The sequence below is a fragment of the Dromaius novaehollandiae genome, chromosome 3 (assembly GCF_036370855.1).
Source record: "Dromaius novaehollandiae isolate bDroNov1 chromosome 3, bDroNov1.hap1, whole genome shotgun sequence".
Lineage (NCBI taxonomy): Eukaryota > Metazoa > Chordata > Aves > Casuariiformes > Dromaiidae > Dromaius > Dromaius novaehollandiae.
The window spans coordinates 108357820-108383442 of NC_088100.1; the positions used below are offsets into that span (position 1 = coordinate 108357820).

General features: G+C 43.8%; 1 protein-coding gene across 5 annotated transcripts in view; it reads right to left on the reverse strand.

The window, feature by feature from the left end:
• Positions 1-25623, reverse strand: part of SPTBN1 (spectrin beta, non-erythrocytic 1) — a 143678-nt gene that overhangs the window by 76642 nt on the left and 41413 nt on the right. For 4 of the 5 annotated variants that reach the window (XM_064509755.1, XM_064509757.1, XM_064509756.1 and 1 more), the window contains exon 2: positions 24608-24804. In XM_064509755.1, the coding sequence (XP_064365825.1) occupies positions 24608-24755 (148 nt within the window). In that variant the 5' untranslated portion in view covers positions 24756-24804. Of the gene's footprint in view, positions 1-6501; positions 7054-24607; positions 24805-25623 lie in introns of those variants that run through there. The other variant, XM_026108131.2, reaches the window with a different exon arrangement.

Genomic DNA, 25623 nt, shown 5'->3' on the forward strand with positions numbered 1-25623 from the left:
CTGTGCTCCAGAGCCTGAGTTTTTTGTTTGTTTTAAAACCAAGTTTCCTATCCACATGGCCAAAACCAAATATTACAGACATAACCTAAACAGAAACTCAGGAGAAAAGACTACAAAAAAACCTGAGGCAACAGCTCAGAAAGTTTTGAATTTTTGCAGTCATTTCAGTGAGGAGCCAAATCCAATTTAAATGTTTATTTTTTCAACTATATCAACGCAGACCATTTTAGCAGAAATACTCTACATCTGTGTCATTTTAAATTGCCTTCTGTATCTTCACAGGTACCAAAACCCATAACTAGAAAGGTAAACTTTGGGAAAATTTGGGTGAGAAAGCATGGATAAAACTGACATCTTCAGGGGCTACAGGGTTGTCAAAATCTATTCTATTTCTCTAAGAACAAGGCATTTCTTAGTCCTCAATTAGAGGACAGAAAGAACCAGGACATAGATACACGTGAAATAAATACACATTACTAACTTCATGATAACAATTTATCTAGTAGTAAGATGGAACTGCCAAGCTATCCTGAACAGATGTTTTAAAACAGGTAAAATACAAAGTACTAACATGTTAGACCTAATTTCTCACTGTTCATTCTGAAAGAAAAAATTTCATGTGAACTTTCTTTTAAGTTTTCCTCCAAATTTTTCATTTATTCCATTTTCAGTTTCAGGCTTGGGAGAGAATGACTGTGAAGGGTTCGAGCGTTTTCTTTAAGTTCCTGGGTGCTTTTGAATTTCAGCCTTTGTAAATAAAAACTAAGCTTTCCTCCATGGGTACGTTATACATCTCCCAGGCAAAAATTAAAAAACCTGGAGGGAGAGTTAGCTAGTTTCTATGAAATACAACTAATAGGCAACACGCATGGTCACCGAAGCAAGGCTTTTACTTCCAACTGTAGTGGCTTCATTGGTCCCTCTTTGAAGGAATAGCACGAAACACAAAGAATCCCTGTCCCTTGCTGTAATATTTAGGACTAGGAATAAATACTGGAGTCTGTGTCACTCCACAATCTCTGCAGGGTAACTGTAGGCTTTTTCTTCCAGAAAGGGCAGAAACGATAAGGCGGTTCTAAGCAGCTTTGTCTCATTGTGATCCTCTGCATCAAGTCTGTGCTACAGCTTCCCACACATCAGTACGGGAAGGTATGAGGATGTGCAAAGAGTTCAAATTTGGCCAGCCGATTCCATGCGTAGACAACAATCAAACACAAGACCTAGCAAGCAATTTGCTACAAATGTCCATTTTAATGGAGAGCTTGGATATGCTATTACTACACCCAGCCAGCCATTTCCTCTGAATTAAATCTCTAAATCACAAACTCAATTAGTTGGCAAGATTGCTTTTTATAAGCTTTTCCCAATGACTGCATCATGTCTAAATATTTCTAGACAGAGAAGACTTTCACCAAAATTCAACTACCTTCGTTGTTTCAGAAGGCTAAAATGCTACAAAATTGAGTCTAGTACTCAGATATGTTTGCAGAAATGCTTCACATTAGAAAGAATAAGGGCCCAACTATAATACACATAAATACACATTCAAAACACTACACTGGAGATCACTTAACACTTCTTTGTAAACTTGAGAAGGTTTCCAATGATTTAGCTCTATAACCTGTGTTCATATGTTCACTGAAAACAAAAGGCTGAACTATGCTTGACACATGCAGGCTCTGGAAGGGTTACAGAAGGCATAAAACCAAGCAAGATTTGCTACAGAAATACCAATCTATTTGCAATTTAAATTGCTATGAAGGGGGGAGAGGACTAAAACACATTTTATCCAGAATGAAATGCAACCTTCCCCCATTTCACCTCCAGCAGAAATTACCATGACAAGAAATGCCAGCGCCCAATTTGGCAGACAAAGTAGGATGTCCTTCAATAATCGCTGCCCGTAGCTATGCAGGTCGTTGCTAGCAAGCAACTGTGAAATCCTTTAGAAGGTAAATCTTGCAGCAAGGAAGACAGCTGTTGAGACCAGGTCTTTTCAAGGGGCACCCATGTGACTTCAGCGGATCCAGGGTGCAGCAGCAGATCTCGCTGCCCTAACGCAGGCCCAGACTTCAGCAACTCTTGCAAACTTTTTGTCGGTAGCCAGTGGGTGCTCCCTGTATCCCTGGACATAGATAGGGGTTTGGGAGTAAGATTGCGGATCAATACTTTCATTGAATATCAGACAGTGTGCTCTTGCAGAAGGAGCTATGGGGAAGCCTTGCTTCACAGCAGAAAAAGAAAAATGACGGGAAAACTTCCCTGCTGCTCTGCCGCCTGGACGGGAACAAATTATGCATACAGATCATTGTATTATTGAAGCTGATTATCACTGCCCACTTAAAAATAGAAACAGCACGTCTCTCTTTTTCTGCCAAATTCGAACCCCGACCAGCCTAGTCTGGGTCAGTGCAGATCAAAGGATTACACATCTCCGGAGCTCCTCCGCTGAAGGGCACTGCTATCAGAGTACGGCCGGTTGCCCAAAACGCCTAAGATACGTGTGTAACTGCATTTTGTTTTCTCTTGCAGTTAGTAAAATTCCAAATTCCATCTTCCAATGAAATGTTTATTTCAAGAGGATTAAACAGATCCTACCACATTTTGTTTGTACCTCTACGTTAACACATGTTCTTGTTTCTTCCTCAGTTGGGGAGAAAAAACAAACCAACAAAAGAACAAAAAAACACTCTAAACTTACCCCGAAACAAGATGTCACTGCAAATTAAGAGGGAAACTACAAAAAACCTGACGGCAATGATGGGCACGTAACTCAGTGCCGTGACTTTGGCAGCTCCTCCGAACCTCCCGCACGGAGGCGAGTGCGTTCCCGACGCTGGGCTCTGCCCCACAGGCAAGGTTTGCCTTCCAACAGCTTCTACCCACGAAACCGAGCTTAGGACTGATTTAAAGCCTGCTTAAACACCTCTAACAGGAAAGAGGGATCACCTTTTCTACAGCCTTGTTTCAGTGCTCACTGCGTTAGGCCTCAAGTTTTTCGAACCGCAGTATTTTTAAAAGCGCTCAAAAGTAATAATAAAATAAATGATAAAATAAAAGCACTTCCATCCAGGCAGCCTGGTCGCCAAAACATTTCAGGCTCCTATTAAAAATTAACAATTTCCAATCTCAAATACAGCATCAAAAACTAAAAAAAAAGAACCTCAAAACAAAAAAAAGCACCAAAAAATCTCTAAATGTAGCACACAATAAGGTACCTCATGCAGCTCATTGAAAGCCAGCTCTCCTCCCTCCGGGGATTTACCAGGAGCACAAACCTAGCTCTCCCTCTCTCCGGGGGTTTTAACTCCATAATTGCCACTAAATTTCACACCTATGGCACGGCCTTAGCGCTCAGACCAAACTTCCCAATTACCCTGCAGGAACTGATAGAGCCGCCGAGCTACTAAATGCCAGAAATGTTAATAAATACTGCGCTGCCCTGTTAACCGGGCGGGAACATGCCAGGAGAGCATGCCAAGAGCTGTGTCTCCCAGCCTGCTCCCCCCGCACTGACGCCCGCCTTAGCTGGAGAAGGTGATACAGCTGCAGGCATCTACTTCCAAATTCCCCTCCAACTTGCATTAACCTCTTCCTGCCAGCTCCTACAGCCCCGCCAAGCCCATGCATAGGATCTGGCAGTGTCAATACAGCAAAGGTGATAGCCTTGGTTTATAATTACAACTGATCTCTGTTTTGCTTTGCATTTAATTCCTCAGCTGCACAGGATGAAGTTCCTCCACTGATGTAGCCTCCATAAATTACACGGCAGCATGTTTTCCCCAAACAAGTTTTGGGGTCCTGTCTTCACTTGCAGCGAGCTACTTTCGCCCTACAACAAGATCCCTGTTTACTGAACTGCTGGCCGTGGGAACCAAAACTCCACACCCAGATTTAGGATGATAGCAACCACGGATACCATCTCTCGCTTATCATTCCAGGACAGGGCGAACTAACCGTAGTAAGAACTAACAAAGTTTATTAAAGCAAGGAGAACTTGCTCAAGCATCCTTGCCACACCTGTACGGACAGTCTCGTGAGCATGAGGACCACGTATGCCAAATGCGTGGGGGATGATCCATTCCTCCCCTTTCAGCCTGCAATGGCTTTAAGGTAAACCTCCCTGCAATATAAGTGCCTGGTTGTCATGATCTGAATTTGCTTTGTCCCTAGCATTTTGGGGCAGACTTAGGTTGTCTCCTGGTTCCTCTTCTCAAGTGAAGCTGCCAGTGCCAAACCCATCGTTTTCTCTATCTTAGGGAAGGCAGGATCAGTGTTATCCTCAGCTCATTTCCAGTTCACGCCTCTGCTTGATACAGGGCCTGAGCACTTGCTCTGTCATTTTATTTAATGTACACCTAAGTGCTCTTTCGCAGGAAAGTCCCAGTCTTCACTAGATCCGAACAGCACCTTGCTGCAACCTAGTGCAGAGGTGTGGATTCACATGGAAACTTCAGGAGCTGGGAAAAATAAGGGGCAAACGCAGTGTGGGAAGAATGTGGCTGGAGGCTAAATCGCTCTCTATGGCACCCATAATAGTGCTGCTCCAGAGGAGAGCCATCCTACCAGCGGCAAGGAGGGTAAATCACAGTTATAATGGCGGAAACGCAAAAGTAACAAGGCAGCAAAGCTTCAAAGGTAGTTTTTACCAGAGATTGAAAAAATTACAAAATAATGGCTTTAGATATTCTTGAAACAAAGAGCCATTAATCCAAGGAAAGACACCTTCTGTATCGGCAGAGTTAAGCCACTCCCTAGACAGCACACAATATTTTCATGGAGTATCTAATGCATAATTTAAAACATTTCCTGTACTTAAGCTCCACCCTAAACAAGATCATTGTCAGCACCAGTTTTCGAGCCTGCCTACCCCCCTCTGCAATGCGAATAAAAAGCCTTTTGCCGTGGATGGTCTACTGCAAAGTCTCTCCTGACATGTTCAGAAGTAGTCACTATTTATCTCTTCCTTGAGAGGAAATTGCAGCAAATTTAAGGAGACCACTGCATTTTTTCCCATTTTAAGCCCACACAATGCATTCCATTGCAGGGAAAACTCACTTTCAGTGCTTTCAACACTGCGGTCTGCTTTCCACTTTCAATGTGATGTAAACACACAGATAATGGATTCCTGAAGCGGTGACCCTGAAAATGATAAAATCTGCCTTCTTAAGACTGCTAACTTAGCCAGCAAGGAAAGAGGCAGGAGCCAGTATTCCCCCCCCCCCCATGCCACAAACTTACCTCGTCCTTTTTAAAGCAAGTTGTCCAAGATAAAGGCTCAAACCTATTCCCAGTGGGCAAGCTCTCCATGCCTTGCCCCACGAATGGCTCGTGTTTAAGACACTGTCGTTTTATCTTTTTGTATGCAGCAAGCAGCCATTACTGCGAGCCAGATAAACAGAGTACGATGAATGAAAGATTCCTTTTTCCCTCCCTCCTTAAGCCGACAAATAGAAACATGCTCTGCACTACGCCAGGCTCTTCCTCCGGCGCCGACGGGAGCCGCAGCACCACGCTCGTGGCACAGGCAGAGTAAAACAAGAAACATGCACAGGAGAGCTGAACTTCACCGCACTCCAGCCACCCTGGGATTAGGTGCCGAGTCACACGGGCATGCAAAATGAAGAGGTTTGGGTCTGGGTAAGCTGCTTTTTTGGTCTGGAACTGCCCTGCCAGGGCTCATTGACCCCCGAGACACGCCTGCCGCGGAGAAACGGCAGAGCTTGTGTCTCTACGCTGGAGGCAGAGCGAGAGGACGGGCACAGTCCTCCTCCCTGGGAATCAGCCGGGTTCCCAGCGCGGACCCACACAGGCCTGCTCGTTACAGAGCACGCGGCTATTCCCCCGAAGAAACACCTGCTTTCTCTTCTCACACAAACAGAGAATTAAATAAAAAGACGTTAAAGGACACCATTCTCTCTGCCTACAAGTAGAATAAGACAAAATGAAGAAATCGGGAACATTAAAATGCACGAATGCTTTCTCACAGACCTGCTATCACCACGAGCAGACTAACGTGCTGGGAAAGGGGGGGACTGCTCAGGATCTGAAGGGGTCAAGCTACCCACCTCCGCAAGAGGCACACAGGGAGGCAGAAAGCGCTCCTGCACTGCAAACTGCACCCAAACACAGCTGGGACTTCCTAACTAATTTCCAGAGTTACAACCTTATTTTATTAAAGGATAAAATAAACAGGAAGACCTCTTCCTCACTCCCCCTTTCTCCTTTTCTCTGCCCTGTATCACTGAGTCCAGATTAGCGCTCATCCGCAGCGCTGCCCGGCTCAGAGGCTGGACGCACATTTTAACACCGTGTAGCGCTGACAACCCCGTCAGAGAGGCAGGAGGCAAGCAGCAGCTCCTAAAAGGATGCAAAGCTTTCTGCTCCAGCACCACTTTTGGCCTCTGTGTCCTTAATGCCTTGATACCAAGAACCAGCCCAGGGTAACATGTATACAAGGACCATATCCTGGCAACACTCAGAAAAACAGCACGGGCTTACCTTGCAGCTGCTTGAATCTTCCTTCTAACTGATTATAGTTATACGGCACCTGAGCCGCGTAGCCCGGGGACAACGGCCCGGGCATACTGGTTGGTTTTTGTAATTCCATTTACAGGTGACACAGGGATACGATGAAGTGCAGCATAAAGAAACCACAGGTCTCTCCTCCACCACACATCCAGGTAAATCCCAGCTTCCTCAGAAGTTTGGCTCCGGTCCCTAGAGAAAACGCTCTTGCTGAGCCCTAAGTAAATAGCAGCTTTGGTTCAAAATTCAGCAACGTGGGTTGGTTGTAGGCTGCCTGCAACACGTTCAAACTTAAAGCACCATGCTTTCTTTTTTTTTTTTTTTTTTGCTCCACTACAAGCAACCCACAAGTTTCAAGCGCAGCTCTGGCGAAACTGAACAGCCCAAGCACCGTGAGCCTGCAACTCGGCCCCGATCAAAAGCAGCGCGGGGCCAGGCACTGCCTTCCTTGCTGAGGCTCCCAAGAGCCGCGCACACCTCAGACCTTTCTGCCGGTTTGTAATATAATCAGCCGCCGCTTGGGCGTACGCTGATGTCACTCGATTACCATACCGCGCAGTGGAGGAAGCGGAGGCTGTACCAAGGGCGAAGGGGCGGCAGAGGAGGCGAGCAGCCAGACAGCACGCGGAAGGCCAAGGCGAGCGTCCCGGCACGCTGCCCTCGCTCGCACGGGCGGGCGGCCCGCGGTGCGACTCGCCGCCGTCACAGCGCCCGGGCGGCCGCAGGAGACGGTGGTACCTTCCTAAACAGAGCCGGTGGAATTACAATCTTTTGTTAAGAGCCTCATGTAACGGAAAAGTCTCAGATTACTATCGCACGAAAAGGAGAGCACTTTTCTTCGTTTATCTCTGAGGCTGCTCGCTTGGAAAAGTAACGCGCAGGCGAGGAGAAGACCCGGGGAAGCTTACTCTCCTGCGTGCTGGGAGCAAGCAAAACCCTCATGAAAAAGCTCTTTAAACAGCCAATTCCTTGCACTTAAGTTTTGTGTTACTTGCCGGTATCGAGGAATTGGACCTCTCTTATGTATGTGCCTGCTTGCTTTTTTATCAGTGTGCTGGGTATTACTGCAAGATTAATAGATGTCTGTGCTGTGCCCTGGAGGGGGAGGCCATAGTGTAAATGAAGATGCTTTGCCCCTGATGGGCACCTTAGTGCCCTGCTGTAATATAAATGTATATAACAGCAGTGCTAGCAAGCGTATGTGCTACAAGGCAGTTGCTGAAGATGGCATTAGTGGCAATTTTCCCTCAAGCGCATAAGCCCTCGCTTATTCGTAAGTGAAATTAAAACATCAAATCTAAATTCACATTCTCAACATGCATCGTTTGCCTCTGTGTTTTAAAAGCTGCTGGTAACGTTCGCACACATCTTCTCCTTTTTCATTTCTCGCATTTCCAAATTCCTTTCCAACGGATTCAGTGTTCCCTTCTCTCCCACTCCGTCCCCTCACCAGGCATTTCAAAATGTTGCCTTTGTTTTGTTGCTGCAGCTTCACAAGTTTTCAGCCGTACAGTAATTTATGTGAGGACATCTGTAGGAGCAGCTCAGTCCACTCCCACTAGCTGTGGCCCTAACTTCTGATAGAGGTAACGTGGAAATTCAAGCAGCCGTTACCAACGTGCTGGGAGTCCAAGCACGAACAGTGCTAATTTAGGGAGAAGCGATGGAAGTCAACCCTTCCCAACTGAAAATCAAGGTAGGGCTTCCAAAAACATATGTACTGTAAGAGACTCCTGGAGCACTGCTCCCAAGGTCATAAATACACTTAAAATATTTATGGCTTTTAAATATGCTAGTGTGCTTAAAACAACAACATACCCCTAGCTCAGAATTGCTTATTGTATTGATATACAAGGGCTTGTGCGAGTATAGTCCAGCGTGCCCCTTTACATCAATACAGGTATGTTTACACAAGACTTGTACTAGAGCAGACCTCAAGCAGAGCCTAGGACATTGTGGTCCTCGTGAAAGCTGGCCGTCAATCTTTTCAGCACGACCCCATGCTTGGGCCGCTAAAGACTATTTGACCGCCCCAAAAGGGCTTTCAGAGCCTCAGGGAAGAAAGTGCTTGTGCGCAGGACACAGCCAAGGAGCCCCGTCCAGGCAGCCAGGCACGCTGGGAAGGAGCAGGGGGCCCGGAGGAAGCACCTGCACCGGGGCCGCAGCAGGCAGGATGCGGCTCCCGGCACAACGGCGCGGCGGTGCCGGCGAGCGCCCCGCGCTCCTGCTCCCCCTGCCCCGGTGATCCCTGGGCGCTGCGGGGACCAGGCGACTTCCCGGCCGGGGCGGTGGTGGGGGGAGAAGGAGACGAGAACACAAAAGGCTCCAAAATTAACCCGGGCGGTGCTCAGCCAGTGCAGACACAGATGCAAGCTTGCCCTGAGGTCGAGACATGCCTTTCGCCCAGCACGCAAGCGCAGGCCGATTTCTGCCGCAGAATTTTTCCTGCAGCCTTCCACCGACAACAGCTTTTGCCCGCGACACCTGACCTATGCTATAGTTGCAGGGAGACCCTCCCTCCCTGCCTCCCTCCTGCCAGCAGGCGGGCGGGCGGCCAGGCCCCACCTGCAAGCAGAGCAGCTCAGCTCAGCTCAGCTCCTCGCCGTCCCACCTTGAGCAAACAGGTGTTGCCCTGGGCTGCGCGCACTCAGGAGGCAGCGCTAAAGTCCAAGCAACTGACAGGAGAGCTGGAGTGGGGTTTTTTGGTTTTTTTGGGGGTTTTTTTTTGGTTTTTTTTTTTTTTTTTTTTTTTTTTTTTTTTAACATCACTAAGGCCATAGACCAGGACAACGGGAACTTTTCCCCAGCCGAAAGCTTTCCCAGTGCCTTGGGCGGGCAACACAGTAATGCACGTGGCCATTATTAAAGACATTAAAAAGTAAAATATCACAAAAGTACAACAGCAAAAAGAATCGCCTGGCTATGACCTACACAAAGCAAAGCCATAGCCTGCAGGTTCTCCACCCTGCCATAAAACATTAACAACACATGTGAACTTAGGCTTCAGGTTGCCCCCTGTGGGACAGCCAAATCTGGCGAGCTTAGGACTCTCAAGAAATACTGAACAAAAGCTGGGGGGAGGGATGGGGTGTTGATTTCTCCACCCCCCCCCCCCCCGGAAATAAGTTTAATAATGAAATTATGGTAACATCTTCAATATTGCAAAGGGAAGACATCTTTCCCTGTGAAGAGGCCTCATGGTCTGTATTTATCCTGATGGCAGGAGCTGTTACGTGAAGGCCAAGCTCTTGGGTGCCAAACTATTCCTACTGGCCTGGCGTTGCAAATCGGGAAAGGAGGTCACAATTTTCTTGAAAAAATAAATGTTGTTTTGTTGGGAGGGGGGGTTGTTTTTACTAAAAGTCTCTCACAGTAGCGGTTTTGCAGACAAAGTATTAAGAGGAAACCTGATTTCTTCTGCCCTGCACGACACCCCCCCAAGGCACCGTGTTCTGCGCTACCTTGCAGTCACAAAGCTCCACCCGTACCTCATGCACTCGATTATCAACGTCAGGCATGTTGGATGGGAGGCAGGGACCCCTACTTTGGCACAACCTCGCTTCCAGTTATGCAGGTGGGGTCCGATCCTGGCTTGTCCAGTAGCACTAATCACGCCCCTGAAAGGAGAGCAGATTGGAGCAGGTATGGAGCAGTGCAGGCTGCACTGCAAACAGCGGGAATGCTAAAGGAAAGAGGAAGAATTTGTGTTTGAACTGAGTTTTTATCTTGTTAAGTTTTGAGACACAGAGACACAACGCACCAATACTTTATGGAGAACTCAGCACCATTCATCATGAAATTCTGCCCTCCTCGCAGCTGCCACCCAGGCTGGCATTTGGGCTGAACAACAGGTCCCCAAGCGATAGATGTGACAGATTTTCTTAATGATCACATCAGCTCCTTGGGACAGCAGTGATCACCCGGTGCTGCTGACTCATCTGCCAGAGCATTATTTATGCTTTGCTAGACCTCCTGCGTGCATTTTGAATGCTCCACTTAACAGGCTGCTGGTAATTCGGTCAGAAGAGCAAAGCAAAGCCAGATCTGTCTGTATTTCTGAAACTCTGCACCATATGTAGCACGACTTCTGAAAAATGGGCATCCTGCCAGCTCCCATTTTTACCTGAGTAATGTCAATCCTAATACATGCATTTGCTATTGACTCCAAAATTAGTCAGCCTAATACCTGCTCATTGCTGTTAGGTAGCAATGCATCAAATTGATAGCAAGATTCTCACACACACAAAGTCTTTTTTTTATATACCTGGTTTTCACTCATTTTCTCTGTTTCTCTTTAACTGAATAAGCCTTTGACAAGACTAATTAGATTGTGTGTTATGGAAGAGTATTAATGCTTTAATGGCTGTAGTTAACTTTTGAGCGCAGGTCCAAATTTAACTTACCAAATTGATCCAGCTTAGAAATGGGCCATGTTGGAATTTGTCACTGATTACAAATTGGAGACCTTGTCCATGGTAAGTTTTATCACATGGTAAGTTTTAGCATATCAGGGAATTTTTTTTTCTCTAAGTTATGTTCCTGCTTTTCTCCCATAGCTCTGCAATAAGTTTTGCTTGTATGCTTTGAACTGTACCTCCTCATAGTACTTGACTGGTAATGATGGCTTGCATTATTTGCGTACTCATTAAGAGTTATTAAATAAAAACACAAATGATTATCCACTTAACCATAAATACATGCAGTAATGCAAAGTGTGATTTAGTTGACATGATTAGAGCTTTGCAAAGCCTCAAGCAGAACAAGAGGTTGATTACAGTAATAATATGAATGCAGAAGTAACATCTGGAGGCAGGTGCTTACCCAGAACAGAACAGGATCTGTCCCAGGATCTGTCCTTACATGCTTTACAAAAATTGCTACTGAAGTGAATGGGCTCCTACCACAAAGCAATTCTACAGAAAAAATAAATAAATCTATGAAAATTGCCATCCAAATCCCTGATTATCAGTGTTTCAGAGTTTGAACAAACTATCACTTTTCTCAGCCAAAATAAAACAGTTAAGGAAATCTTGGCATTTTCTCACAAAAAGTATAGACATGAAAAAAAAATTGTAAGAAATTTCCAAGCTAAAGGTCCAGTTCATACCTCTTCTGCAGAAAATAACTGGTAAGTATGCAGGATTAGTATTACTCACACAGCCTTTTTGGATTTGGAATTGCTAAAAATTCCCTGACGACCTCATCCATCCATCACACTACACTATCTTTCACCAGTAAAGTCAACCAGTATTGGTTGGCTTTAGTGGGTAAACAACAAAGATAACTTGTGTGGCGGACGCAATGTCCAAAACAGGCACACCCTTAAAATGCATTCATTTAACACATACATTAAAAGCCAAGGCGGCAATAACACAACATATTTCCTGGGTACCATAAAATAAATGCATGCATTGCACTGTTGTGCTCCGAAACAAAGATGTAGCTTTACAGCTCCATGAAAGACAATTATCTTCCTAATGGGAAGCAGAATGCACGCCAGAGCATACAATAATTACAGATCTGGTTAATCATCACCCCTGTCTTTCCTTTCTACTCCTATTTGCTCTTGTAAATTCTCTCGTTGGTGACTAACTGGAAAAAAATTATAAGATAAAAAGGGTGATTTATTAATCTAAGATGCCACACGAATTACATAATATTTGCTTCTCCTGAAAGAGGGCAAAGTACTTGCACATCCCCTCAGTGCCACAGTAAGAACTGATACCAGAAGTCAACGAAGACAAACGTGACTGAGGTAACGCTCCCATCTATGCAATAAGAACAAAACCTATCCCTATGTATGCAGCATTTTCAGTGAGGAAGAACGCTTTGCTATGGACTGTTCTGGAACATATGATTAAAAACAACTGTATTTCATATTTAACAATCTGCATAATGTTACTCCTGAAGAGTAAGCTGTTTTCCCTGCAGTTTATATCCCAGGTGTTGGAAAGACACAGCCCACACACTAAGCAGAAGTTAGTGTGCCAACTTCATTACGTCTCTTCTTCTGCAGATATTAGTGGGAAGAGAACCACCCTTTCTGTGAGCTCACCGTTTCTTACAACGCTTAGCAACTGTCTCAAGAAGCTGAAATAAATACAAACATACGAGAGATCTTTTCTCATAAGTAACATTTCAATTTCAGAAAGGTATTTCAATTTCTCTATCTAAAGGCGATTTCAGATCAGTGGCAAGTGTCAAGGCATTTTACTTTCAAGTGGCACTTCTTGGAGCCAGATTACTGGGACACTCACATGGTCCCCAAGAGCCCTATATGAAAAGACTAAAAGGGCAGCTGGGTCCATTTCAACCAAATAGCTTCCTTTACAATTTCCTCATTATTTGCCAGTGTCATTTTTAGATAATTCTAACAAACAGTAGTATCGGGCTAGAACAAAAGAGGTCCACAAATCATTTTTAAGAAAAAATCATAGGTGAATAAAATAGACAACCACAAATGTAAAATATAATGACTGTTCATCAGCCTCACTTTGAGGAACATGTGCATCTTCATGGGACGAAGTGCCTCGTGCTCTGAAAACAGACACCTGCGTGTCTTTTAGGACAACTGGTGACGTGGTCCTCCAGATCCCTTGCAGGCATATTCTGTGACTCGCATGGGCTTGGGAGATCCCTCAGAATCAAAACTCAGGGAAAGAGGCAGATTGAAACACAATGGATTTTCATTACAGAAGGACCTACAAACATGTTTTGCTTCTGCTGCATCCAGGCTGGCATCCCAACAGCTCCATGATGAGCCTGAGACACAAACCGCCTTCTGGGCTTAAAACCCACCTCCAAGGTTATGAAGTCTGGGGTCTGAGCTAAACCTCTGGGGGACAAATCCGGCCAGAATATCAGCTTGCTACTGAAACTGGGTCAGTTCCACCCGGTTTCAGGTTTCAGTGTGTGCAGTTTACACAACTCCCAGATTAGCAGGAAAGTTGACATTACTTTTGTAACAGCACGTCCTTGCTAGCTGCAACACTGGAAGGCTTGCCAGGAAAGCTGCATGAACCACTCCTGTTTGGAAAAAATTATGGTTTATAGTGGTTTGTATTCCAGTCCAATTGGGTTCTTCTGAATTGTATTGCTTTCCATACCCTGTTAACCCATAAAAGTAGGAAGGCCATCCCTGAAGAACCATATCAACTACATTCACAGAGGCTTAGTCAGTGGCCCAGGAGATCAGCAGCACTGGTTTGCTGATTGAGATGAATAACCCTTAAAAAGTTCTATTAAAATCAAATCTGTTACACAGGTATGCACCTAACATACTCACTCGCTGTAAAAATTTGGCATGAAAACACTTCCTGATTTTCCCCTAGAAATTTCATTTTACGAGTTTGAATCTGCTTTTTTAAAAACTGGAATTCTTTGCATTGCGTCTCCCTCCCCTCTTATCTGAGCTGCATCTATCTTTCTAGGTAGGGGGAGAGAGAGCGCGCAAGCAAGCACGGGAGAGAGAGCAATTTCCTCCCATTTTTCTTTTCCTTCCTTTTCTACTGTTTTCTTTTTTTCAGAGTTTGACCATGAAAACAGGAAAAGATGCACTGTTGCTACACTACAATGACTGCCTCAGGCCTGAAAATTCAATCTCTTAGTGCTCCTGAACAAAATGCAAATTGGGTGAAAACAATAAGCAGAACATACTGATCTTTATAAATCTATCCAAGCCAGAGTATTTACTTCTACCATTTTCCCTGCTACCTATATGTAGAACAGAAAGCATATGAAGTGTATGAATTTGTTTGCATTATACATCCTAATTCCATGTTTGCATGTGATCAGTTCAGGGGAAAGGAACAAAAAGGTACCTTCCCATTTTGACAGCTCCCTAACTGGAGGAGCTTGAGCCTATAAACTAGAAACCGCGGAAATTAATTGGGCACCCTTGAGAATTTTAGACCCTCTTATACCAAAGCAACAAAGTACCAGAAAAACCTAGCTACAGACTTGTGCTGATCCTGTAGTTCATTCAGAATGAACTGAAGAGGAAGGAGAAGAAAAATATTGGAGAAAAATTTTGTTAGAAGATTTTTTTTTAATCCTAGGTGCAGAACCATGAGCTGAAAACCTCATTTTTAAAGCTGACAAAAAAGAAACACCTCCTTATTTTCTAAAACCTTCTTCCCTCCAATCTTACCCACAAAATTTCCCCATCTGTTATTTGGGAATTGCCCATCTCTCCAAAAAAGCTTAATGATTGCTTGACACGTGCTAATTGACTGTAAACTCATGAAGTTATTATTCCTCAGCAAACTACACCTTTCATTTATATAGGTATGTATATACGCACGTGCATATATACACACACACGCATGTATACATACAAGTACATGTCCATGTCTGACACACATCCATTTTCAAGGCTTACCAACAGTTAAAGAAGGCAAAACAAAAACAACACCAAAAAAGTCACCGCACAAACACAACTTCCACTCTAAGATTTCTACCCCAAGATACACCCGCCAGGATTTTTACAATACTTTTCCAACTCCTGGTTCCTTATGAACACTCTGGCCCTCCTTCAATCTCTGCTACAGCTGACAGACACTCACCTCCCTATATGCAGCAGCAGCGATTTGGGGCTGGGGGGCAAGGACAGGTTGAATTGCCCACTAAAAGCACCCACGATTGTTAGGAAGAATGCTAGAAACTAAAAAAGCGGATCTTTGAAGTAGATTTTCACCATCTTCTGTACTTGCCTCATCCTCATTCCTGTTCCTATTCTTTTTGCCTATATCTTGCCAGGATACTACCTCAAGATAAGAATCAAAGCTCTGATCTGAAAAGATGATTTCATCACTAAACCTTTCCCATTAGAAGAGCTTCAAGGTTAACAGAAATTAGTAAACTTTTTTAATCCTGTATTGAATTCTGCCTTGCAGTATGCTCTGCTAGACATTATTTATACTTCAGGGAGTGCTTTCATGCAGTATCCAAGCAACAAAAAGGAGTAGAAATGCAAGGCACATTGCAGATTTGGCTGAATAAATAAATACAGAAACATTGCTAGTTAGAAGCTAAAGACAGGAGACAAGAACATTCTCTTCTGTATATGCATTTTTTGCGGACTTCTTTTAAATTATAGGGTCATGACTAGATTTTGAGATGCATCCACAGCCAAACTCATCCCTGATAAAAGTCCTAAATTAAAAAAAAAAAAAGTAGTTGCCATTTTTGGCACATAGTCTCTATAAAAAAGAAATCCTTTCCTTTAAGACATGACCCAGCAAAATACCTAAAAACAATCTCATTATTTCAATGAAGGGTCATTAACAGTTATCCCATGGTTTTCTCGTGTTAAATATCCCCCAAAACACTGATTCCAACAGCAATGAAAAATATTTTAGTCTTTCCAGGCTTCAGGTTTCCTACGACGGGCCACTGCGGGTCAGACTCCCAGCTGGTGGAAGTCAGCATGGTCTCACTGAAAGCCGTGGAAGAACGCCAAGTTACACCAGCTGACAACCTGCCTGGTAGCTCTCCTCCGAAACCATCAACTTCTGCATGACTTTATCCCAGCTGAATATTGTATCTGGCTTAGCTCTCACTAACGTTAGAGTCTTACACTACATGGAGGATATCCTACAGCAAGCATTTTTCCTTTCTTTGCGCAGCTGGTACAGCAGGAGCGTTTTATTCCCCCCGTCACAAACCCTGCCCAGCCTCTCCTTGCTGGGCTTGCCGGTCCCCGCTGCAGCTGATGCACAACGCTGCACCTCCCTCAGCGTAGCACTGCAGGCAGCCAAAAGCATACCCCCAGGGCTTCCCGCTGCACGGGTCCCATGGCGATGAATGGATGATGGAAACTAAAATAGACAGGAGACAGCTGTGCTGTGCCAATCCGGGAGCTAAAGCATCATTCCCTCCTCACCTAAAATCAGTGCAAGGAAGGAAGTACACCGTTAAAGGCAGTGCAGCGACAGTGGGTCTAAGGCCCAGGTATGATAGAGCAGATTTACCTGCCTCCAGGATTACCCTCACGGGAATTTCACTGGTAATATCCTAAAAGCAGATACATGTGTACATACACACACAGTCAGCATACATATACTAGTTTTCAATCTTCTTCCCCTACGTACAGAATGCTTTCTATTATATAATCACTTCTTCTGCACTTTCTCAGATGTCCTGCACTGGCTACAAAAAGTGCCTTGTACCCACTTTCACTAAACTGCTGAATCTCTGCGCTAGCATCGAGTTTGCTCCTGGTGGGTAAGGGCTGGCAGACGCCTGGAGTTCTCCATGAGAAGCAAACACGGAGCCTCTATCCCGGCCCCAGGGCTTAACGCACGGGAATTTGAGGATCTGAAAATCAGTCACTGCAGCCTCATTCCCTGGCAAGGTGCTGGGCTCCCCTGCGAACCGCTCTAACTAGACGTTGCTTAGCCTTGAAAGAACTCGATCACAGACACAAAATGACTGCAGCTGTCAGACTTTCCAGAGCGCGGCTGCCAGCAACTGCTCCCTTCCTGCTCCCCTCCTGGGAGGAGGCAGCCCAAGGTCTGTTCTCCCAGCTCCACCTGTCCTTCCTGCATGGTGTGTGCTCTGTTGCAGGCCCTCACCAGGATGCAGTCCCTTCCATGCATCACTCAGTTACTATGTAACCACAAATACTGCTCTTCAAACAGTCCAGCATGTATGATTCCAAAAACCAGATAAACTGTATTTGCCCAACTACTTTCAGAAACTTGGCTTTATATTCAGGAAGCTACACAAGCTCAAGGCTCTGATATCTAATCAGATTAGAAGGAAACCAACTTGCACCTCCATGTCGTTTGCATACCACTCATTTGATCCTAGAGAGAGAGCAAAACCTCAGACACAGCACTGTTGACACCAAAATCATGGTGTTACTATAGCAGTAAGGTACAAATGACCTCTACCAAATTATATCCAATGATGTCCCGTCAAAAACGGGAATCACTCATGTTTCCTTGAAAATTATTTCACGTAGCAAACGCATACAGTGACACTTCCTTTTTTCTGCATCACTCCACCAATGATGTTTAAGATAAACATGTTGCGAACAAAATATTTTTAATGCCTGTTTTTTGCTGTTTGCTTTAGAAACAGTTCTCCACCAGCAATTTAAAACCAAACACGTTATTCCCTAGTGACATGTGGGCTGAGCTTTTCTTGTTTGATGTTAAAGAGCACAGTGTTCATCAGCAGTCAGAGCCAGCACCGCAGGTGACGTGCAGAAGTACGAGCAGCGTCTGTGCAGCCACACTTTCTCCCTTGATGCCTACATGACACTACACACAAAACGATACTCCTGTTTTTAACTTTGGCCTCCTACAGATCTGGGGAAAGTACCGCAGCTTAGAAACTGTGGTGGAGAAACTGTCCCAGAAGTAAAACCCAAAAGGAAAGCACTGGGGCAGGTCCACACTCCGAAAAGCTTTTGTTGAAACAGCTTTTAGCAGTTCTCTAAGCATGACAAGCTTTTTCAGCATGACCATTTTCACGCTCATCTCCATAGGTCTGCATTAGGCCTTTGGCTGCTAAACAAAAACATGGTCTCCTAACCAGCACTGTGATACCAGTGCTGTGAAGATGCATCTGCAGCCTCACTGCCAAAAGGTTTTATGTTTCTGTTTAGGGTCAAGTGAATCCCTCACACATCCTTCAAACCTCACCTCTGTTTGCCTCCAAAGCTTCCACGTGATTTACAAGCATCAATATACTGCAGAATTCCCCTTCCTTAACACTTCTTGTTATTAAAATTATGCATTCATTTTAAAGTCCATGATATCTTCAATACGGGAGATCCATGAAATGTACTGCAAGAGACTATTCTCAGTGCGGTCTTTTAAAGGCAAGAATAAACCTTTTGGTTCTGACAGAGGGGTTAAACTCTAAATCATTGCTCCCCCCCCCCCCTTTCTATTGGATTGAGACTGGAACCTTTATTTTGACTATGCAGATTTTACTACCTTTTTTTTTTTTTTCTTTGAGTCTATCAGATTGAAACAGTAGGAACTTTGCTATGAGAGATATGCCAGACAGCAGGGACAAACAGGTGCACAGCACCCGAAGAAGAATACAGGCAGGACCTTTCTTTTTGCCTTTCTGGTCCTGTTTTCGTCCTGCTGATTTTCTGCCCTGGTGCTGTAGGAGGAATAGCTCAAGTATGAGGGCCAAAAGGGCCAACTAGCCCTGAACACAGTACCCATCACTTTCTCAGTGCAAATTTAAAAAAAAAAAGGGGGGGGGGGGAGAGGCAGAGAAAATCATGAAGAGACAGACATTCCCCTATGTTAAAAAGAAAAATTCTTCAATAGTATAACCTCAGTAACAATTTTAGTATTTTTTCCCTTTTTGCTTCTGGGAGAATTAAGTTAGTAACATGAATTACAAGCCTCACTTCCCTTTGTGCAATGCGGACAACCACAGAAAGCATCACTATAAACGCAGTCTAACTATCCATGTTGCTAAATCTGCCTCTACGAGGTTCATAAACACTGTGACGTGCAACATGAGCAAGTGTCCTAACCGATGCACATGCACACAGGTGGAGCTGGGAAAGGAATGCACAGCCTCCTATGTCCTGGGCTAGGAAGATAAGCTGCTGTTATTCCATAAACTTTGAAAGTATTTTTTCTTCATATGCCAGACAGCTGAGTCACAGACCATCGAGTCACCCAGGTAAACACAGAGGACAAAAGGGCAAAACATAAATGATGAGAAAAATGAGTAGCTTTAGCCAAGCTTTTTTTGTTTTTGTTTTTTTTTTGTTTTGTTTTGTTTTTAAACACTAAATTAGCTAACTGAAAGAATGGAAAGTTTTGGAGGTGACAGTTCTCATACTACCTGAAAACAGCATCGGAGACAGCAAGCATGGTACATCTGAATGTCACAACGCACCAGGCAGAGGGTGAAGCCTTCTGCTGATCAGCTGAACTGATTCTTAAGGCTTTCGCAAGACCTGTACTCATAGAAGTGCTGCACAGCAAATCTCGTTAGCTAATGGTCCTTGATGGATGACAACGAATACTTGAAGATTTGTGAATGAAGAATTTTGCACAAACACGATATCCCCTTGATTTGCACAGAGCAGGTAGAATTACCTGGCCTCCTCACTAGACCTTCCAAAGAGCCACTGAGAACAAGGACAGGTGAAAGATGATTTCCTATAGTGGGATATCTTACTTTAAACAGCGGGGATCAGTTACCCTCTTCTCATATCAGTTGCAGAGGGAGTTAGTCCAACATGAATGATAACCAATCTGGTTGCATATCCCTTCAAATCTGGATTCTGATTGAAAGGTGAGTTCCCAGGTGATTATTATTATTATTTTTTTAACCTGAAACAACTATTTGCTTTCTGGCTTTCACTGTGTACAGATCACTTTAATAATACTTAGTTCTCAGTTGCTTTAATAATACTCAGTTCTCATGCTGACATTAGTGCTTCTCCACTATTATTGTACAATAATACTGAGTTCCTCTCCACTATACTGCCTATTCTGATCGCAGATTATTCTGACCATCATCCCCTGCATTAGTGTTTAAATATTTCAATATCCTGCTGGAATATGAGGCCATTCTGAGCCTTTCGAGAACAGAGTATCAAAGTGTGACTACAGCACTCATTTCTTGTCTACTGCTCTCCATCTTTTCTCCCCCCTCCCCCCTCCTTTTTTTTTAAGGTAAATGAAATAAACTTCCTTTGAATTACAGTAAACTAGAACCCATACAAGATGGGAGTTTTTCAGAGGAAGGACTTCACAGCTTGTTGAACAATGTGGGCTGAATATACCTGCACCAACAGAAAGATTCACATTGAATCTGTAACTATTAGTCAGACAGTGTAAAATGCCTATGGCAGTTCTACTTTTGAATGCAGTAACTTACAGATATGGATGAAGAACCAGTCTGGTCTGGCCTGTTTATTTTGAGACCCTTGCAAGATATTCATAGTCTTTTGATTTACCCTGTCATTCCCACGAAAGGAAGACATAGCGAAAAAGCTGGGCGTCGCTGGGCAGCCTTTAGCTATGATTAATCTAGGACCCCAGGAAAAAAATAAAAAGTGCTACTGTCAGAAGATGGCCAATCCGAAAAGGCTGGCCTGAGAGTTGGAGGGCTGAGAAGAAGCTGTTATCTGAAAAGAGCCAGTGTCCATCTAAGTTGAACTCAGGAGACTTGAGCATAGGAAGCAAGCAAGAAAACAAAATGCTTTCTGACACAAGATGACTCAATTAACAACACGGTGGCTCCTCTGGGCAATTATCAGTGATTCAGCAGGCACTGGATCTGACCCTTTGGTCTCATTTTGTATGGACATGGCTGAACCTGATGAAATATTGCTCAGAAATACAAAATTGTTGGGAGAGGGACAGAACTACCTGACAGCTCTTTGCTCCTCTCCGGTTGCTACTGTACTAGAGACCTGGATTTCTCCACCCATCTCGACATCCCCGTCATTAGTGCCAGGCAAGGTTTACTATATAACTGCTAGTTTAATGTGTATGTGATAACAGAAGAAGTATCAATCAAAAAAAAAAAAAATTCACATCTCTCATCACCTCAGCTTACCAAAGTCATCCAGGTAGAGAGGCTCAGAATGATGAAAAACTTTTTTTTTGCTGAGAGTAAAATTAAGACGATTCAAAGGAAGTAAAATCATATTTAACAAAACAGTTTTCTTTTAAGCAAAGAGGGTTTGTAGCAGCGAGAGCAGCCGCTACCGCAGGCCAGGCCTCAGAAGGGCCCGGAGTGGGGGGAACTGCAGCGACTCCTCCCTCCCGCAGATCCTCCAGCCATGGGGGAGCTGGTCCAGCCTGGCAGGACTATCACTCAATAAACTCAGGCCATGCAGGCGGTGCACAGCTACTTCTACCTCAGAAAGGGAGAGCGTAATAAGTTCCCAGAAGAAAACAATGGCGCAGGCGGTCAAACTGCTGGATTTCAGAGGCCAGAGCAGACTCCCGTGATCACCCAGGCCAGCTCTGTGTGCAGCACCAGCCACTGGCTTTCACTCAGTGATCCTGGTGTCTGATCCTGCGAGGAGCAGCCAAATTAAAGCACACCGTTTGAAAAGGAGCTTGTCTTGATTGAAAGACTACAGTGACAGAGATTATTCCTATCCCGGCTCAGTATTCTAGGCCAAGGGCCACTTTCCCTAGCTTAAAAGCCTGGAAGTGCCTGCCTTTCTGGGAAGATGCGAGGAAAGATTACCTACCAGGAAGCACATCAGAAAACATACGATGAATGCTGTGAGCAGTACCATGCCTCAGTCTTTAACCAGAACCTTTGATTTGCAATATAAACCTCTTTCCATTCCTCTCTCCCTGCATCATGATCAGGATTTCAAGCAGTGCTGCAGCAGTGCAGCATGCTATGCCAAGTTTCAATAGCACACAAAATTCTTGGTAGTAACACTAAAGCATGAAACATAACAAATTAAAATAATTATGAGTAGTGCTTATAATAACACAAATATATCATACTCTGGGAAAATGCTTAAATATGGCTTTGAATCAAATTTTCAGCAAAGTTATTTGCTTTGAAATTGGTGTTTGTTTTAGGCTATCTAAATAATTAAGTACTTTCCTTGCATTACTTTTCCTTGAAGTAAGAGTTTCATGTTTATTATTCATTACTCAGGTGGGGAGCTCTGCTTCCCACAGAAGTAGAACAAACACTGCAATAAAGGCCAGATCTGGGACCTGAATCCTGCTAATGAGATTGCACCAAAAGCACTTCCACACCTAAGAAATAAAATATAACCTATAACCACTAATGTGGCAGGAGTAAAATACATTTTTTCCTTCAAACAAGATCAAATTTTAAAAGACCCAAGCCAAGATTCTTCTTTTCTTACAGCAACTTTATACCAATCTACCATCATGGATATCAGCCAAGCTCCTCCTGACCCCAGGTAGCACAGCTCCATTTTAGATCAGGCATTTTACCTATAATTTCAGATGTATACCGTGATGAGAACTTCTGTAATTAATAGGTCTTCTACAGATTTAAAACACACCTTTCCTGTGAGAAGTTCCATTAGTCGATACCATTACTCCCCTGAGTAAGGGCTATACAATCAGCTCTCTGTCCACCCATGTGAACTATTTTATTTCCCTGCTGCTCTGCTCCAAACCTGATCCTGCCCAGTGCCTGAAATTCAAAGGTGTGCTATGTCTAATGCATTCCCACGGCCTGCATTAAGCAGAGAAAGGGTACAGGGTGCTGCAGAGCCGCTCTCATTGGAATCACAAATGAAGCAACGATACCTTTGTCTCAGTGCGGTACGTTTAATAAGCATGCTTCAACATGTTATAAAGCATTGCTTTTAAGACTGTCCTTGTAACTCAACTTTTGCTACCAGAAAGATCAGCATATTTTGAGCTGTTTTCCGTACTTGCATTATGTCCCACGCTACTGAGGCATTTTGTTCAGAGGTCAGGAATGTGGGCACGCTACCATGAAAGTCAGGAAATCATTTACAGAATGCATAAAAATTGCTTTGCAGGGCAATGCCTCAGAGCAGAGAGGACATGACATAATCTCCTTGCTGCATAAACACATTTGGTTAATGTACAGCCTTTAATATGCAATAATCAAATGTTTTAAGCAAAAAAAGACCAAATCAAATTTAATTTCTGTGCTGACCAGACCGTAATGCAACAGAAGACAGCATGTATTTCAGAAGCTATGCTTCTTCAGAAAACTGTGTAGTTTCAGCATTATTTACTAAATGCCAACTACCTCCATCTACTACATTCCTCTATTTCAGGACTGACAAGTTGTATTAAACACTTCCAAACGATAACACTTTGAAGCAGAATTTCGTTACTCTTCTGATTTCTTGTGAATCTGTTTATCAGTATTAAACTAGCTTTCCAGCCCCTCCTTTTCCAGGAATTCAAATAAGTTAGGGTCTGTTTGCTTGTCAACTTTCAGTTTCTTTAAAGCAACCTTTTTACTGCAACAAGTCTCCTTCAACTGACTCAGTGGGCAATTAAACCAATATACTGAAATACTTCCCCCCCCTCCCCTTTTTTTGGGAAACATACAGACTGGACAGGGGACAAGGTTAAAAAAAAAAAAAAAAAAAAAAAAAAAAGACTGGCATGGAAAAAATGCAAAAAAAAAAAAAAAAATCAGCCTAGTGAATTTTTTCTTCTATCTTCAGTAACTAAATTGTATGTTAGGCAGCCAATTTTAGGACTAACACTGAAAGGCCTAGGAAGTCTAGAACTTACCTGCAGCTGCTTCCATGCAACATCCAATGGTTTACAACGAGAATTTTGTATTTGGCCCTCAGTGAATCCATTATTCCACTAATTACTTACTTACACTGTAAGGGCTTAGGAAGTTGGTAGCTTTTTACATACTTGAAAGGACATAGGTTTGCTTATATTCCCCAACGAAGTGCGACAATTTCAAGAGAAATCCCTCTGCTGTGGTCCAGTCACCAGAAAGTTCTCCCTGGGCAGACTCTCTTCCAAAAATCTCCATGTGAAATAACTCTTTGACCACAGGCAAGCTCCGAGTCTCTCATTCAAAATGTTAATCTCTCTAGCTACTCCGTCAGCTACCACCGTCTTGTCAACCAGTTGGTCTAGTATTTTAATATAAGCAAATAAAAATATAACTTAAGGACACCTATATTTTTGTTATTTTTACCTAAAAATATCTTTGCAGGACAAGACTAAAACACACTCGTTCACCCTTGCATACACATATGCATAAAAGGTAAGAAACACAAATGTCAGTACAGCCTTCTAATTAAAAAAATACAAAAATACAGGGACAAAATCTCTGGCTTCCCATGTTTACACATAAACAAAAAAAATCTTCAGAGCAAACCCAAAGAGGCAAGCTTTTGCAAAATGCCTTATACGAGCACATCCTGCAAAGCCAGGTGTGACCCTCATATCCCACCGATGTCAATGGAGGGAATAATCTCACTAAAAAATATTCAGTCAAGCTGCACTTGACCTCAGGAAAATTTCAGCTCTAGTTTCCGGACAAGGCGCAGCGCTGAAGACATGCGCTCTACCGAACAATCGCACGCAGACAGCTGCAGCGTACTGCTCACAAGGCGAGTGCTTACCAGCGAGGGCCTTGATGCGGGATCGCTCGAACAGTCGAGCAGAGCTATTTTCATTGTCCCAGTCGTCGACGTCCCAGCGGTTGTTGACATCACTGTACTGCTGTTGGATTTCAATATTGTCATAGTCTGTCGCTACTGTGGTCGTCATCCTGAGTCTTCTCAACCTTCCCTCAGCATCAGATTCTTCTTAAAAAGCTCTGTAAAAGGAAAATACATAATAATGAGGTGGGTTTAGACCACATACATACATTCAAATAAAGTAGTAAAATTCAAGCTCAAGACTTCCGGTTTCAAAAAGTCCGTGGCTTTTACTCCCGACACCAGCCCAAAGACAAGTTAGATAGCACCAAGTTCTTCAGAAAGAAACTGAATGCTCTTTGAGGCCTCTAAAATATTGGCAAAAGCAAGATTTTAAGACAGCAGTAGCTGCATACGCATGTGCAGAGTTACCGTTTGACTCCACACAAAGAACGTGGCGCATGCACAAAATGGCACAGTAAGATACTTTCATAATTTTTCTTTTCAAAAGCGGCCTGCTTTGTAAGTCTTTGAACATTGACTAAAGCATATTGACCTAGGGATAAGTCAGCTAAGAAAAACCTGAAGGGTGAGAAAGATCTTGACACCTTTACAAAACGGTGATAATTCTGATGAAAAAATGCAAACACTTAAGGTAACATAATCATTTGACCAGCAGAAACCCTTTAACGTAGATCTGAAGAAACCTTCCTTTCTTCACACGCAAATGCTGACTGTGTGACCGGTGTTGGGAATAGATCCATGAAACTCCTCCAGACAGATACAGCTCTGGCGGACACACTGCTTTGAACCCTCCCTAGCAGCAAGGTGGGAGCCCACCAGAAAAGCTGGGGTCTGCATGAAGTTCTCCTCCTGCTTACTGAACCTGGTACATGAGGTTCTCCTCTCCCAGGCAGGCAGACACCATTAGCATAGCCACACTGCTTTCCAGCCCAAATCTGCATGTGTTTATGGGCACTACGGGAGCACAGCATCCT